Source organism: Odocoileus virginianus, chromosome 14, assembly GCF_023699985.2.
Source record: "Odocoileus virginianus isolate 20LAN1187 ecotype Illinois chromosome 14, Ovbor_1.2, whole genome shotgun sequence".
Lineage (NCBI taxonomy): Eukaryota > Metazoa > Chordata > Mammalia > Artiodactyla > Cervidae > Odocoileus > Odocoileus virginianus.
This window is the reverse complement of record NC_069687.1, coordinates 29,606,298-29,622,784: the sequence shown is the minus strand read 5'-3', so window position 1 is coordinate 29,622,784 and position 16,487 is coordinate 29,606,298. Positions and strand designations below refer to the sequence as shown.

The 16,487-nt window shown below is 41.9% G+C and overlaps 1 protein-coding gene and 1 pseudogene across 1 annotated transcript in view; one reads left to right on the top strand and one right to left on the bottom strand.

The window, feature by feature from the left end:
* ADAMTS12 (ADAM metallopeptidase with thrombospondin type 1 motif 12) overlaps positions 1–16,487 on the top strand; it is a 378,176-nt gene that overhangs the window by 125,383 nt on the left and 236,306 nt on the right. The window contains exon 3 of the mRNA XM_070476558.1: positions 10,415–10,565. Within this exon, the coding sequence (XP_070332659.1) occupies positions 10,415–10,565 (151 nt within the window). The remainder of the gene's footprint in view (positions 1–10,414; positions 10,566–16,487) is intronic.
* LOC110139126 (ATP synthase subunit g, mitochondrial pseudogene) lies at positions 3,571–3,997 on the bottom strand (annotated as a pseudogene).

Here is a 16,487-nt window from a genome sequence, read left to right as displayed (position 1 = left end):
TATTTCACATTTCAAATCCAAAACCTTTATTCACTTATTTCCTAGAATGATTTAAACTTTTTTTTTTATCTTTAAAGTGTCCTGATCTCCCAAAATGTTATGGGCCTCCCCTGCAAACCTCAGATTCAGGGAATATTCTTCATAAACTGCAATCAGCAATCATTATTGCTGAAACTTCTTTTGATTGAGATGAACTAAGTGATTAGAGTCATTACAAATATTTCATTATATTCATAGTGTTATGCCTGCTTGTTGATGGGAGAAGTTAAAGAGCAATCAAGCACCACCTAAGGGGAAAGTGTAGTGTTTTTCAAGGTATAGTACACGGATTATCTGTCAACAACCCCAAGGTGCTTGCTAAAATGCAGATTCCTGGGTATCACATTAAACTTACTAACTAGGACTTCCCTAGTGGTCCAGTGACTAAGACTCCACACTCCCAGTGCAGGGGGTTTGGGTTCGGTTCCTGGTTAGGGTACTAGATCCCACATACCACAACTAAAAAAAAAAAAAAAAGAAATTAAAATTAATAAATAAACTTACTAACTAGAATATCTGGACAAGGCTTCCCAATGTATGTGTTTTTAATAAGCTGTCCATATGGTTCTTTTGCACAGTAGAATTAGAAATAAGTGGATCATCTGGTGCCTCATTCTCTTTGGTGGTTACATTTTAAATTTCTAAAAATCCACTTTATTGGGCTGAGTGGCTGTCCTACCTATCTGTCTATCTTCCATAAGAAAAATAGTGAGTGAATCTGTGGAGAGAGCTCTTGGGAACTATAACTGAATAAATGCACTCAGTTCCAAATATTGTCAAGTAAGAAATGAAGAAAATTAGTTACTAGGCAACTTTTCTGCCCTTATGTAAGCAGAAGGTTTTCTTCTGAAACTCAGAACTGAGACAACCATAAAATAACCATGTTAACCATGCCTGCCAGATAACAGACTCAATGTACCTGAATCTGAGCAAATTCTGGGAGACAGTGAAAGACAGGGAAGCCTTCATGCTGCCGTCCATGGGGTCACAAAGAGTTGGATATGACTTACCAACTGAACAACAAGGTAAGGAAATGATTGATTGAATCACAGGGAAGAGTCCAAGCACATCACTTTGAAGGAATCCATGAAGACAGCAAGGCCTTATAAGAGTTACCTTATTTTGTTCCATCAAAATTCCTCAGCAAAGAATATGTTGTCATCCCATTTTAGAGATGAGGAGACCGAGGCTCAGAGAGACTAAATTACTTGTGTAAGACTACCTTGCTTAATCGTGCTGGAGTTGAGAGTTGAACTCAGCCCTGTCCCCAGACTTTTCTGCTAGTGGAACACAAATTCTGCTGTAGATTATTCTGTTTCCAGTAGGAGAAGGGGGAAGGTCGGATCTGGCTCCCACTGTTGACCTAGAGACTTTATTAGGTATATACTATGTGCTGACACTCACACTAAGTTTCTTGAAGATTTCAGCCTTGGTTCATTTGAAGAAATCCCAGTTTGGAAATTGGGCTTGATTATTCCTAAGACATGCCCTGAAAGCCAGCCTCCTAGGCGGAGAGGTGTGTGAAGTTTGAGAAGTCTTCTACCATCACTTCCAGCTCTAAGATTATCAAACAGCAAGAAAGAGAAATCTATCAATTCTGTCTCCTCTCAAATTTTTCCAGGCAGCTCAATTTACATCCAGGCGCCACTGATTCTCCCCTAATTAATGTAATTATTATGAAGAACTGGCTCACACAATTATTGAGGCTGAGAGATTGCACAATCTGTCACCTACAAGCTGGAGAACCAGGACAGTCATGGTGTAATTTAGTCCATGGCTGAAGGCCTGACAACCAGGACAGCTGATGGTGTCAACTCCAGTCTGAGGGCCAGAGATGAGCTGACCCTGAAGAAACTGAGTGATACCCACCCACATTGAGGACAACAGTCTACTGAGTCCACTGATTTACATGCTAATGACATCTGGAAACACCCTCACAGACAGACCCAAGAAATAATGTGTAACCTAGGCACCTTGTAGTATGTTACAGTGACACATAAACCATCACATCAGGCATCTGGGATGAATTTTCCTTAGACTATCATAATAACTAATAACACATTTATTAGATACATGCTGTGTGCTGACACTTGTCCAAGCACTTTATACTAACTCATTTAATACACATGACACCTTTTAATAAGCTAATTAGCAAGTTACTACCACTATTTATATTTTTCACATGAGAAAACTGAAGCTGAGAGAACTTGCAGCTAAGAGATGAAACAAAAGGCTGAACATGAGAATAACTGCTGTCAGTCACTCCTTTATATTCATGTTCACTGCAGATGATGCTATGATAAAATGAGCTACTGTACATTTATGACTACCTACCATATGTATGTCAAGCCTTCTGCTAGGCATTTTATATAAGATGTCTGTGATAGTTACAACCGTGCTAATTAAGATAGATTTTAACCCATTTTACAGATGAAAAAACTGAGGCTCTACGTATTAGCTAGTTTGACCGTGTGTGCTGTGCATGCTAAGTTGGTTCAGTCATGTCGGACTCTGTGTGACCCTGTGGACTGTAGCCCACCAGGCTTCTCTGTGCATGGGATTCTCCAGGCAAGAATACTGGAGTGGGTTGCCATGCCCTTCTCCAGGGGATCTTCCTGCATCTGTTATGTCTCCTGCATTGGCAGGCAGGTTCTTTACCACTAGTACCATGTGGGAAGCTCAATTTGACCATAGCTCGTGCTTTCAATTAAACCGTCATAACTTTTTGATTGTATATATTTCTTGAAGCCATCTCGTCAATTTTTCAATGACAGGATATTTTTTTCTACTACTTAGCCTCTGAACTGACAGCCAGTGATTGGTATATGATCTTGTGTATATTAGGGTTTGGACAGTTTCCTCTTATGAGCATAAGAGAGGTATGAGGACATGTAGGTTGATATTCTAGGGCTCTCATGGGAACAGCTCCTTCTAGAAGTAGAGCTGGGCTTTTGATGCTGTCTGAACACAACCCCAGTCCCAGGCTTTTCCTGGTACCTTCATGTCCCTTCTGATCTGGCCTCAGGATGATGGCAGCTCCTTCACACAGCCCTTGTCCTGCCAAATTGTTTTGATGATTCATTTTAATCTTGGTAAGTGTATTTTTTATACTTGGTCACCTCTTTCAATTCTCTGAAGTCTGTATATAATACATACATTTCTGGTGTTTCTAAGCTGGCTCCTGACTGACTTGATTACAGAAAACAAACTGTGATCAGTGAAATGTCACATATTTGCAGCTTGTTTTTAAAACAAGTCTTCAAATTTGCCCTTGATTCTAGCACCTGTCACTGTGTGATATAAATGTGTATGGATCCCTTTCCTTCACTAGTCAGCCACGCTCTAGATATTGCTGTTCAGAATCCCATGGACAGAGGAGCCTGGCAGGCTACAGTCCATACTACCATGAAGTCAGCCATGACTGAGCAACTAACACACACACACACACATACACACACATATGGTAGCTATTAATCACCTAGGGCTGTTTATTTATTTATTTATTTTTTCTGACACATCATCTTATTTTATTCAAATAGCAGTCTGCTCACACATGGTCCAAGAACACTTGAATAATAAAGCAAATATAATCACATGTTAAAAATAGGTCTTCAAACATCATAGCCAATGATGCCACGCTTGCCTATGATCTCACCAACATAAGACCACATCCACACCTCAGTGGCCCCCAAACCATTCAGTAGAGCTTCCTTAACAGTGAGCTGTTTGAAGCTACCAGTTTTAGCACTGTTGATCAGTTTTTTCAAGCTCTGAATTGCTGTAGGGATCTCAGCAGGGGTTGGAGGAACCAGCTCAACCTTGGCATAGTACCAAAACGTGGCCAATCGAGGCTTTGAGTAAGTCACAGCAGCGTTGACCAGCGCCAGGGCCTTCTCTGCGAGGTTACGGACAAACTGGGCCATGGTCCTAGGACAGAGAGCCCGTCTCCCCGACTGGCCGGCTGAATGTCACTCACCCAGAAGCGCCTAGGGCTGTTAAAAGATAATAATTAGAGTTTAATGAAGTTAAGAATTCACTTCCACTGTTACATTAGCCACAGATCAAGGGCTCAGCAGACACATGAGGCTAGTGGCTATCGAATTGGACAGTGCAGATGTAGAACATCTCTGTCATTGCAGGAAGTTCTATTTGACAGCATTGTTCTAGGAGGTAGAGACCAGATCTGATTGTTAACAATATCTGACTGGCATATGGGTGACTAACCGGTGGATGAACCAGATATGTGTTTCTGGCTTGAGCTTTATCTAAGGCTGCTAAGACTAATATGTAGAATCTGTAAATCAGTGACATTACCAGTTACACTCCCTTTTGGCTCCATGGGGTCCAGTCAGGGAGCTCTTGGTATCACGGCAGGTAGGGGAGGTTATTCCTGGACTAATCTTTGCAGTGGTCTCAGCTCTGTGTTTTGTGGCTTCTGTCATCCCCTGACTTCTAACTTAAGGTCCTGGCTATGTATTAAATGATAGAAAGTTGTTCTTCCTCTTACAACCCAGCAACAGAAAAATTAAAAGTTAATAATTCTGGCAGGTTGTCATGGCTTTAGGGCTGGACCAGGTTTATTGGAGACTATAGTTCAGTCTTCTGTCTGTGCCCTCGAAAAGCATTTACCTTCAGTGGCCTTTGTTTCTTCTGGACCACAGCACTGGAATCTGTGGCACTTAGGGAGATGCATCGCCCACCTTCTGCAAGGATGCTGTGTTTGGTTGGGAAGGGACTGTGATACAGGACTTAAGGGCTGGCCTCTAGGCCCAGAGGTCATGGGCCAACCTCTTGGGACATGTGAGCACTATACCCTTTTTCAACACAAAAATTCTAGGTCTTTGCTTTTCTCCTTTCTGCTGTTTTTTGGAAGTCAGTCTTGTCTTCCTGGCTAGGTTATAAACCTTGAGGGCAGGGGTCACTGCCCCTCTTAGACATCTTAGCCCTGGGCTGGCCATGTGACAGATACAGATTAATCATCAAGAAGGGTGATTTGGGGGGTCTGATTTTATCTTCTTTCCTGTGTATATAGTGGGCCACAGGTGATATCTTTCCCAGTGATCTATGTACTATAATTGAGTGTCTTGGATACATCTTTATCCCAAATCAACTTTTTTCTGTTCTTGATTTAAGAATATGTTCATCTTGTTGTCTTCATCACCATGGGAAGAAACAAACTGATCTGGTAACTTCTGACATTTTCAAATGAACAGGAATTTCCTTCCAGGACAGGCTAATGAGTTTTAGTGACAATGCTCCGTTGCACACCTCCAGGGGGCTCCACTCACTATGTGAATATCACCCCCTTGACTGGTGCATCACAGGACCCTGAGTGCTGAGGGTCGGAACTGGTTTGATAAGTTCCCCCATGTCTTTTACAATACTCTTGTTTTTATTCTTCAGCCTACTGTTTTTACCTATGGTAAAAGCTGAAGGCATGACAGCCTAGACCAGGTGACTCTTCAAGGCCTCGTGGCTTTGCAATTCTAGAACAGTCTATTCACAAATTTCACACTGCCAGTTTCCCACTGGACCCAAAATCATTGCACAAACTGAAATATAACATCAGGTGCATCCAGATGATTAATACTTTGATGGGAGTTGAAGAGAAGGAGCAGAGGTTGCAGGCAACTGTCCTCAGTGGAAGACTAGGAAAAAGCAGTTGGTCCTAAAGACTCTGAAGGTCCTACCCCTGTTCTTCATTAGCAGAGGGCAGTAGAGTTTCAGTGCCAAATGACTCTCCCCAAGGTAGCTCAGCCCTTTGTCTCAGCCCCACCATCTGGGGCCGAGGAGGAAGCAGTAGGCAGAGTCTGATTTAATGGGTCTTGAGACATCTCCCTGCCTTAAATTTCTTCCACTGCCCAGTCTCTAACACTTGAAAGGAACTAGTAGACATTACTGGGGCTTCCCAGGTGGTGTTAGTGGTAAAGAACCCTCCTGCCAATGCAGGAGACATAAGAGACATGGGTTCGATCCTTGGGTGGGGAAGATCCCCTGGAGGAGAGCATGGCAACTCACTCCAGTATTCTTGCCTGGAGAATCCCGTGGACGGAGGAGCCGATGGGCTACAGTCCAGGGGATCACAAAGAGTCGGACATGACAAGTGACTTAGCAAGTACGTAGTAAACATTATTACTTTTTGTATCAAGTAACCCTTCCTGTAAAGAATTAAGGAAAGGTTTAAAATGAGTGTATTAGTGTTAGAAATCAGAATAAGGTTACCCTTGGGGCTGATATTGAGTGAGAAGCGAAGCAGGAAGTTTCTTGGCTACTGAAAAGCTTCTCTTCCTGAACTTAGGTGTTTCCTCTGTGAAAGTTTTATGGGACTTTGCAGTTGTAACTTCTATATTTTTCTGCATGTTTATAGTGCTTCGAAATAAAGTTTATTTAGAATAATTCTTAGAAGAGAGCCTCAGGAAGCATTCTCAGGTATTTATAACTTAGAACAATGGGGTGAGTTTATTTCCAAAAGACACTGAGAGGCATGCTGGGATGCTGAGAGGAGAAAGAGATGACAGAGGTGAACAGAGGTGAAAGGGCAAACTTGTGTTCTTTGGGCTTCTGCCAGGGGCTCATCCTGCCCTGGTTCTTTCAGGAATCTGAGAATTCCCCAGAGAATTGGATACTTTTTCTTCAGGTCCATTCTTGGTCTCCTTCAAAGATATGAGAGTTGACACATACACACTGATATATTTAAGGTGGATAACCAACAAGAACCTAACTGTTTAGCACAGGAAACTGCTTCATGTTATCTGACAGCCTGGAGGAGTTTGGGGGATAATTTTTTGTTTGTTTAGTCGCTAAGTTGTGTCCAACTCTTTTGTGACCCCATAAACGTAGCCCATCAGGCTCCTCTGTCCATGGGATTCTCCAGGCAAAAATACTAGAGCGGGTTGCTATTTCCCCCTCCAGGGAATCTTCCCGACCCAGGGATCAAACCTGTGTCTCCTGCATTGGTGGGCAGATTCTTTACCATCTGAGCGACCTGGGAATACCTTGGGGGAGAACAGATACATTTGTGGCTGAGTCCCTTTGCTGTCCACCTGAGACTATCACAGCATTGTTAATCGGCTATACTGCAATATAAAATAAAAAGTTTTTGAAAAAAGATGCATGAGTTTAGCATTATATAAAGGAGATTGGAATGTAGAGCACCTTCTCTGAGTCAGATCCAAAGCTGGCAACAGGAGAAAGTGGTCCTCTTGGGTAGTTAGCTTCAGGGAGAGCATGGAGCTAGTCCTTACTTCTATTGGAATGCACGGGGTGTATGATTTTCCAGCGTGATCCAGCTCTGGTTAGACGAGAAGAGACCAGTGAACTGTGGCCCCTTGGGTACCAGGTGTACAAAGCTCTGTGTTTATATGTTGGAGGGCGAGGGAGATGCAGAGTTCAGCTGGGAAATCTTCCCACCTCACTCTCCCTGAACCAGCAGCATCTCTTCTTCTCCTCTCCTGTCCGTTCCCTTCCCTGCAATATACCTGGGGTCCTGAGGCCAGCAACCCCCTTCCTATGAGCAGATGTCCTGCCTCCCCTCCAGCTGATGAGTCACCCAGCTTTTCTTGGGCTCCGTGCAGCTTCTGAGAAGTATTTAGGATGGAAAGGTAGCTGATTTCCAGGTGCCTGCTGGCAAAACTGGCTTTGTGTAAAAATGCAAATGGAAGGAAGCAGTTAAGAAAATGCTCATTTGACTTTTGGGCACCCTCATTCATGTTGCCCGTAAAACAGTTATTGTGTTCGCAACTGCAGTCCCATCTGTTTCTTCTGAACCACCTGGGTCCAAAATTTGAGGCTGGAGAAATACCAGTACATCCTTCTTGTTGATGTTACTTTTTTTTTTCTTCAAAGGCTTTAGTATTAGATTGATGGAAGTTGCACAAAGGGACTGCACACCAGCCATGCCCGAGGAGTCCTTGCCTTCTATTTCATTTCCGTGGAACAAATGAGCTCCATTTGCAAGAGGTCCACTGTCTCTTCATGTCCCTGGTCTTTGCCTCAGAGTAGAAATAAAACCGAATCTCAGCCCTACATGCGTCTGTTTCTAGCTACTTTACAGTCTGGACCTTGTCAATTGCTTCCTGTCCCAGAGGTTTTTTTCTCAAAGAAAGATGCTGAGAAAAAAAAAAAAACAAAACTGTCAGCAAATGTGAGCAAATTTGAAATCAGATGTCAGCTATTGGAGTTGGTAGTTAAAATATCATCACTGTGCCTTTGTAAAGTTGTTTGCATGGCACTTTGATAAGCCTCAGTCCATTTGCTCCTTCTCACAGTCCTGTGAGGTGGTAGGCATTATCTACATTTTACAGGTTGAGCGACCTATTCAAGGTCACACAGCTATTCTTAAGACTTCAGTAAAAAAAATTTTTTTCTATTGTTCTTATTATCGAAGATACTTAAAAGTGAGTAATCAAAATAAGAAGGTGTGAGTTTTGTATATTCAGATCTGGTTATATTACTGGTATGAAGAATCAACTCATTGGAAAAGTCCCTGATGCTGGGAAAGATTGAGGGCAGGAGGAGAAGGGGCTGATAGAGGATGAGATGGTTGGATGGCATCACCGACTCGGTGGACATGAGTTTGAGCAAACCCCAAGAGATAGTGAAGGACAGGGAAGCCTAGTGTGCTGCAGTCCGTGGGGTCACAAAGAGTCTGACGCGATTTAGTGACTGAACAGCAGCAACAGTGAGGCAAACATTTTGGAAAGACCCCAAAGTCAAAGCCTGTTCAACAGAGAGCATTTCCCTTCATGGAACCCCTTTTGCTTCCTAACTTGGGGTGAGGACAGGGAGTGTACTCAGCTTATCTTCAGACTCATCTACGGAACAGAGCAGCCCTGGCTTGCTGAGATGTGACGAGCAACCTTGTACTTTGGGACCTGTTCACCGTTGTCATAACCTCAAACTTTCCAGGTTTATTTTTGTAAACAATATTCATTGAACTGTTATGTTGACTCTGGAGACCCTAAGACAATGAAAAGACATGAAATCTGACATCTGAAAAGAGTCTAAAAACAGAGAAGACTGTAGGCCATACCCTTTTCTAGGAACTTTGCATATATTAACTCATTTAATCTTCATGGCATCCCTTGGTTATCCTCATTTTTCAGTTGAGAAAGCTCAAACTGAGCGAATCATCTGTCCCACATCACAGAGCTAAAAAGTGGAGAAGCTGGAATGTGAACACAGGCTAATTCCAAAGTCTGAACTCTTGGTTACTCCATTGTGATGCTGCAAACAGGGTGTCTGTGGCAAGCCATCTTTTTCATCAACATAGGATTCAGATCTTGAGCGTTAAGTCTGTCATAGGAGGTCATTTGCAAAGCAGCTTCTAAATATCTTAAATGGGCACTCAGAAACTTTCACAAAGAGAAGACAGAGTTGTCGGCTATACTACCCTTCTTCTAGACCTGACCTCCAGAAAGAGTTAGTCATTGCCATCATTTCCCAACTTATTGCTAATTCCCATATCTGTGAGATGAGAGTGCCTGCTTTAGACTCCTGGAAACTCAGGTCTCAGATCAGGAACTCAGTATTATGTTTCTTTGTTTCCTTGAGAGCAGAATGGCATTAAACACTTCAAGTCAAACCACCATGGGACTTGCCTGGTGGTCCAGTGGTTGAGAATCTGCCTGTCAGTGCTGGGGACGTGGGTTCGATTCCTGGTCCAGAAAGATTTCACATGTCATGGGGCAACTAAACTTATGCACCACAGCTATTGACCCTGAGCCCTAGAGCCCATACTCCACAACTACTGAAGCCCTCACACCCTAGAACCTATGCTCTGCAACAAGAGAGAGAAGCCATAGCAATGAGAAGCCCGCATGCTGCAATTAGAAAGTAGCCTCCGCTCATCATGATGAGAGAAGGCTGGCACACAGCAATGAAGACCTAGTGCAGTCAAAACTAAATAAACAAATAAGATGAAACCACATGTGAGCATGTAGCTGGGCTACCTACATACAGATAAATGTTTCCCCAAAATGTCCATGAAATACGAACTACAAGTTCCATAAGAGGGCAACCGGGAAGCCCTGTTCCTAATTTGAGATTTATAGATAACCAGCAATGGGTTTGAGGGGTAGAGGCAATCCACAAACCCGAAAAATTGTTTGCTACTTTTGGATGTGTGTGTGTATGTACACTTTTTTTCATTAGTGTCTCAAAGGGCTCATGACCCCCAAATATTTAATAGCTATGACTATGAAGACATTTCACTGAATTATTTATGTGTCGCTCTTCTGTGAGATCAAATGGCAGACTATGAAAGTCTTCTGAATTTCAGAGGTCATCCTATCTATATAATTTTCACTTTATGAATTTTCTTTGTCCAGATAAAGAATGAATTCAAATAAAACCTTTGTCTTTCATGTATTTACAGACTGGATTTTTCCATCTACCACATGGAGACTTTTTCATTGAGCCTATCAAAAAGCATCCTCTGGCTGAGGGAGAGTACCACCCACACGTCATATACAGGAGGCAGAGGCGAGGCATCCCAGAGATGAAGGAGCCAACCTGTGGATTAAAGGGTATTGTACTTAATCTCCTCACTGGATGGGGGAGTTTGTTTTGCTCTATTTTTTTTTTCATTTATGTGACCTGTTATTATTCAAATCTGTTTTCTCTTCCCCACTCTGTGGCCGGAAAAGATGTACCCTTATACATTTCACTTCTCTGTACTCAAGTCTGTATTCTTAACAGGAAAGGGGAAAGGAATCCCCTACATCCTTGCCACACTGGTTGATGATATTTATATGGTATTAATAATGCTGAATTTTTTTTGAAGTCTCTTTTTAATTCCTAGTTTAGAGACCATGCTTTTCAGTATCAGCAATGTTATAATACATCAATGTGGAATATTACTAGACAGCTTGTCATATCTGTATATGCAAGGCAGATTTAAATATTTGATGATGCTGATAATGATATGTGAAGAGAAACTGAAAAAATACAAACATGTTATCAGATAATGAATTCAGCTAAGGTTCTTTTGGCTGAAGTTTTCCTTGAATATAAATCTTGTTCCATTAACTATTTGCACAGCTTCATTAGAGTAGGAACTCCCTCCCCCAAACAATATATAACATAGTATAGGTGCAAAGTAGAAATTCAGTAAATCATTAAAATGAAATGAAGAGTGACTTGTAGCCACACAGATGAATCTAGAATGTAGAGTGCATCCAGTCCACATAACACTGATAAAAAGAAAAGAAATGTGAGGCTTCTAGATGTGGAGGAAGTGTCAGTTCTTTGTGACTATCTCCTTTCCTAAGACAGTAAGCGAAATGCAGTATTTACATGACAGCTAGAGACTGCAGAATAAGTTAATGTGCTGGCAATTATTCTCAAAGTATGCTTGACATTTGGAATTTTAAAGTCTTGGCATATTGAAATGTGCTGGTCTCTCTGAGCCAGGTAATTGCAGTGATCTTATACCATGTTACCCTGGAATTCACTGACACTAGCCATGTCATTAACCCACATTAAGGTATACCTTGTGCTTAGGGAGATCGGTGCTGCCAGATCGAATTACTGTGATTATCTCAAGAAAGATCAGCTTTTCTTGCGGAAAATATTCTATCTTTGTAATGTTCAAAGCAGGAACACACCTGATATTGAATAAAAAGATGTAGTTTAAAAGTATTCTAGGACTTCAGGAGAGAAAGTGAATCACTTTCCCCTAAAATGTGTCCCTTCACTTATGTTTATTTCCCAAATAGAAAGGTACTTGGGAATTTCACAGTCTCTTTTAATATGGCCCAATGAAATCAACCCAGACCTTTAATGTGATGTTATTTTGTTATCAATTTGATCAGTTTGAACTGAAATTTCTTAACCAGTTTTGTTTGCTGTTCTAAGTGTTATATTTCCTGAGCCCTGTCAAAGTTCTTGTTCATCTTTCTGGATTCTATGTTAAATGATGGGAAAATACAGATTGCTGGAATTAGATCTAGAGCAAATTTCAAAGCCTCATTTTATTGACATTGACAAGCTCCCTTCTCTTTGGGATTTTGGTGGGAACATATCATACTGGGACTTGAGTGGAGCTTAGATGGAAGTATCTGGGGGAAGTCTGGTTTTTGGAAGCTGGGGAAGTGGAGTCAGGTTAGATAACAACAGCTGCAGGGTCATCTATGGCAGAAAGGGGTCCAAGGAAGTAAAGTCAGGTTTTGGGATTTCATACATCAGGACACTAGGCTGGAAACACAGGGTCTGGTTCCTGGTGTGTGTTTTTATGGTCAGAAACTATTCATTTAGTCAACAAGTATCTGTTGGGTGTTTGTTGGGTACCAACACTTTATGTCTGGTGCTCTCCAAGATTCTGTGGGTACAGTTGTGGGTAGAATTAGACCTTGGTCTGAAGAGCATCAGCCTGGGTTTAGGACAGAGATCCAGTCCAGATTTTATCTTTAAAATATGTGGTAAGATCATGAAAGGAAATGAAATCTTAATATATGCATTGGACTTTGTGTTCCACCACGTTGTGTTTGTGCCAGGACATGTAGCTGTAATTCCTTTTTTTCCTGATGTAGACACTCACATTATGTGACTTTCACTTGGACTGGCCTTCTGTGAATGGATCTGAACTGCTTCCAGTTTGGGGCTATTATACATTATATTGCACAGATCATCTTGTACATGTTATTTAAGAACACAGGCTCACAGGGTTTTCCAGGGCATATAGCTAGTATGCAATGAAAGCAGTGTCTCATAGGATATATACATCTGTGACTTTAGCATATGTAAAATTGCTTCCCAAAGTTGTTCAGGAGCAGTGAATATAGCAGTTCCCATTGTTACATATTCTGTCTAATACTTGATAGTCTCATTTATAAGTTTTGCCAGTCTGGTGAATGTGGAATGGTATCTTTCTCTGCTTACTGGTGAAGTTACACATATTCCATTGTGAAGTCGGGCCCCAAATCTATGGTTTGTGACTGTAGAAGCTCCAGGAGTAATTTCCCGCCCTCTACTCAGAGGTGAAGCTCAGAGAGCCAAGTTTAGGTTTGTGTACTTGTTTCTTTGTTTCTGGGTTCACTTTTTCACTTAATGGATCCTGATCTGGCTTTTCACCTAGAGGGGTCCTAAACTTGCCTCTTCTTTCCAGAACAGAAGTAGGGGAGCTCCATGCACCAATCAGGGGTCAGCCAGGGAAGCAGAACCAATAGCAAGTACCTGTTAAGAGGTTTCTTGCAAGAAATTGTTTATATGATACTGGGGGGCTGGCTAGGCAAATCCGGAATCAGTTGGCAGGAAGGGCAGGCTGCCACTCTCATCCATAGGCTGAAATACCTGTCCATGGACAGAATTTCTTCATCTGGGAAGTTTCAGCTCTGCCTTTAAGGTCTTTTGACTGATTGAATCTGGCCTACTAGATTATCAAGAATAATCTTAAATTCAACTGATTATGGACTTCAATTACAGTTACAAAATGCCTTCAGTCTTCTGGTGGCTCAGCGGTAAAGAATCTGCCTGCTAATGCAGGAGACCCATGTTCGATCCCTGGGTCAGGAAGATCCCCTGGAGAAGGAAATGGCAACCCACTCCAGTATTCTTGCTGGGAAATCCCATGAACAGAGAAGCCTGGAGGCTACAGTGTATGGGGTTGCAAAGAGTTGGACATGATTTGGCAACTAAACAATAGCAAAGTGCCTTCACAGTAATACCCAGATTAGTGTTTGTCTGAATAAATAGGACTGTACCCAAGGCGAGTTGACACAAAAAAGATCATCACCCTGCATCTTTTACTTTTCTCCTGAATTTTGGCTGACTTCTTTTTGATTTATGGCCTCTGAGGACTTTTTTAGCCCCCCTTTTAAATGCTGTAAACTTTGTTAGAGGCTTAATACTGGGAGGGATTTTTTGGAGTATCTAGTCCACCATGTTGAAGTCTTGGGTGGATTTTTCATCTAAGTCATTTGGAAATGTTCCTGTCTAAGTAGTCTGTACAAATGTTAAATATTATAATAGCATTAACTGTTGCTCATTGGAATTAGCATATCAGATCACTAATCTGATATTGTGTGTTTGGGGGGGGTATTGTTTATAGTTTTGTTCTGATTTAATGGAAATTCCGTGAGTTGACGATCTAAGCAATCACCATACTTTCTGTTGAGTCTAAAATGCACTGTTAATTTTCCTCGGCTAAGAGCACACTTTCTTGGTTGGTACAGCCTGCTTGAGGCTTATCTTGAATTTCTTGAATTCCTGATTGCCATATGATTATAGCTACTCTACAGTGATCCATGTTTTGCCTTGCTATGAGATAGTTAAATTTTTAATTGTTATTCAATAGTTTTAATTTTTCTTTTAGTGAAGTGATGATTATTTTTGATGACCTGTCTTTCAGGACTGATAGGAGGATTGGCAAAGTGCTTCTAGCTTTTACCAGTGAGAGGAATGAAAAAATTATTGGAAAGAACTTGGGGAAATACTTCTTTGAGAAAATAAAATGGTAACCTGGTTAGTTTTGTTTGCTTAGTAAAATCCAAGACCAAGACTGTAGGAATTCAGAGCACTAACACCTTAGGAATGTTTCTCTGTAGTGATGAGATACTTATTTATCCAGTCAAAAGCCCTTATTCATTAGCCAGACCTCACCATGGTAGTTTCTTTCTTTGCATTTTCTCAGCACTTGACAATTTTTTGACTCATTTCAGGTTCATACGTTCCCATTCCCCAAACAGGAAACAGCTTCCCTAGGAAGCGTGGCATCTGTTCATGTAATCTCTTCCAGGTGCTCTGTGCTGGGCATATATTGTCAGAGTGAGTGGGACTGTGCTGAAGTTGGGGTAAAATTTGGAAGACAAAGGACACTGGGGAGTGCATTCTAGGCTGGAAAGGGGATTTGGATCAATAAGAACAAAGGATCACATTCAGCTAAAAGGTGATTCTCTCATACAGCAGGAAGCTTTTTTTCCTCCTTAGAAATCTGATTCCTTTTTAAAAATGAATTTTTATTCAAGTATAGTTGCTTTACAATGTTACGTTCGTTTTTACTGTACAGTGAAATGAATCAGCCGTACATATATACGTATCTCCTCTCCTTTGGACTTCCTTCTCATTCAGATCACAGAAGAAATGTTATGTGAGTAGTTAGCTGTCACACTACTTTTCCCTTCCCACAACTCTGTAGGGGCACACACACAAGGAATCTTGATGAGAAGTGGCTCCTAGCTTTGTCCTTCATCCTTGTGTTTCCATGTACCTTCAGTGAGTCTGGGAGGAGATTTATCCTGTTCTCACCCACCTCTGGCTCCCTCCTGCTGCCTGCAGAGATGGGGAGGGCTGTCTCATCCCTGCATCCCACTCTGGTATGCTTATGGCTGGAGCCATCAATGACCCTTATAGGACCGTGGTACTGTCCCTAAAAAATGAACGACTCAGTCTCTAGCGTAAAGGTCTGTGTGGCAAACAAACTCCTGGGTTTTCTTCTTTGATTCAAGCCTTCAATCAACACACATTACCAAGTCTTGTCATTTCTGCTACCTAAATAGTTTTCTAAATATGTCTGCCTTCAGCATCGTAAGCTTTCACTTGGATCACTGAAGTCTCCCCACCCTTGATCTCACCCATTAGAAGCCAGAGAAATATTTCTAAAGCAAATCAGTTCATCTCTTTCCCGTGCTAAAAGCCTGCCAGCGTGCCCTCAGGATACAGACCCAGCTGTTAAGTGAGTTTTAGGATCTCCTTCTCTGTGTGACTTTTGCCTGTTTCTCCAGTTTCATCTCTTGTCATTCCAAGTATAGTCTGTGCCATCCTGAACTACTGTTTATCTCAAAGAAGCTTTGCTTTTCATTGCCTCCAGGCTTTGCACTTAGAGCCCTTCTTCAGAAACACGTTCTCCCCAGTGCCTTACTGCCTCAGAAGTATTTATCTCTAGGACTCACACGTGGCTTCCTTTAGAAAACCTTCTAGACTGCCAAAAGAACAGTGTTAGGTTCTGTTGTATTAGGTGTCTCTCCTGTGACTGTTATCACCAGCTACCTGCCCTGCCACGGGCTTTATCATATAACGAACATCTGTCTGTGTCCTTCTCTAGGCAATAAGCTCAACAAGGATAAAAATCAGGTCTGCTCATTCACAGGTGTATCCCCAAGATTTGGCAGACTTCCTGGCCAGGGTAGGAACTCAGAAATGTTGAACTTCAAAAGTATTGAACTTACTGACCTTCTGTGCTGCATCTGGCAGATGACTGGATATTTGTATATGTACCTCTGTGGAGCCAGTTTAACCCATGAGAATACCCGTGCCTTCCTGAAGGAGTTCAGTGGATACTCCGATACCTTGCTGTTGAAGAGCAAAATGCAAGACAAAGATGTGGCCTGAGGCTGTAGCTGAAAGCAGCTACTTTGAATTCTTGTTTGGGGGGGGGGGGAAGAGGATGGAAAGATAGATAAGAAAAAGCAAGAGACGTTTATTTACTCAACAATCTCCTCCTTCTTGCCAGG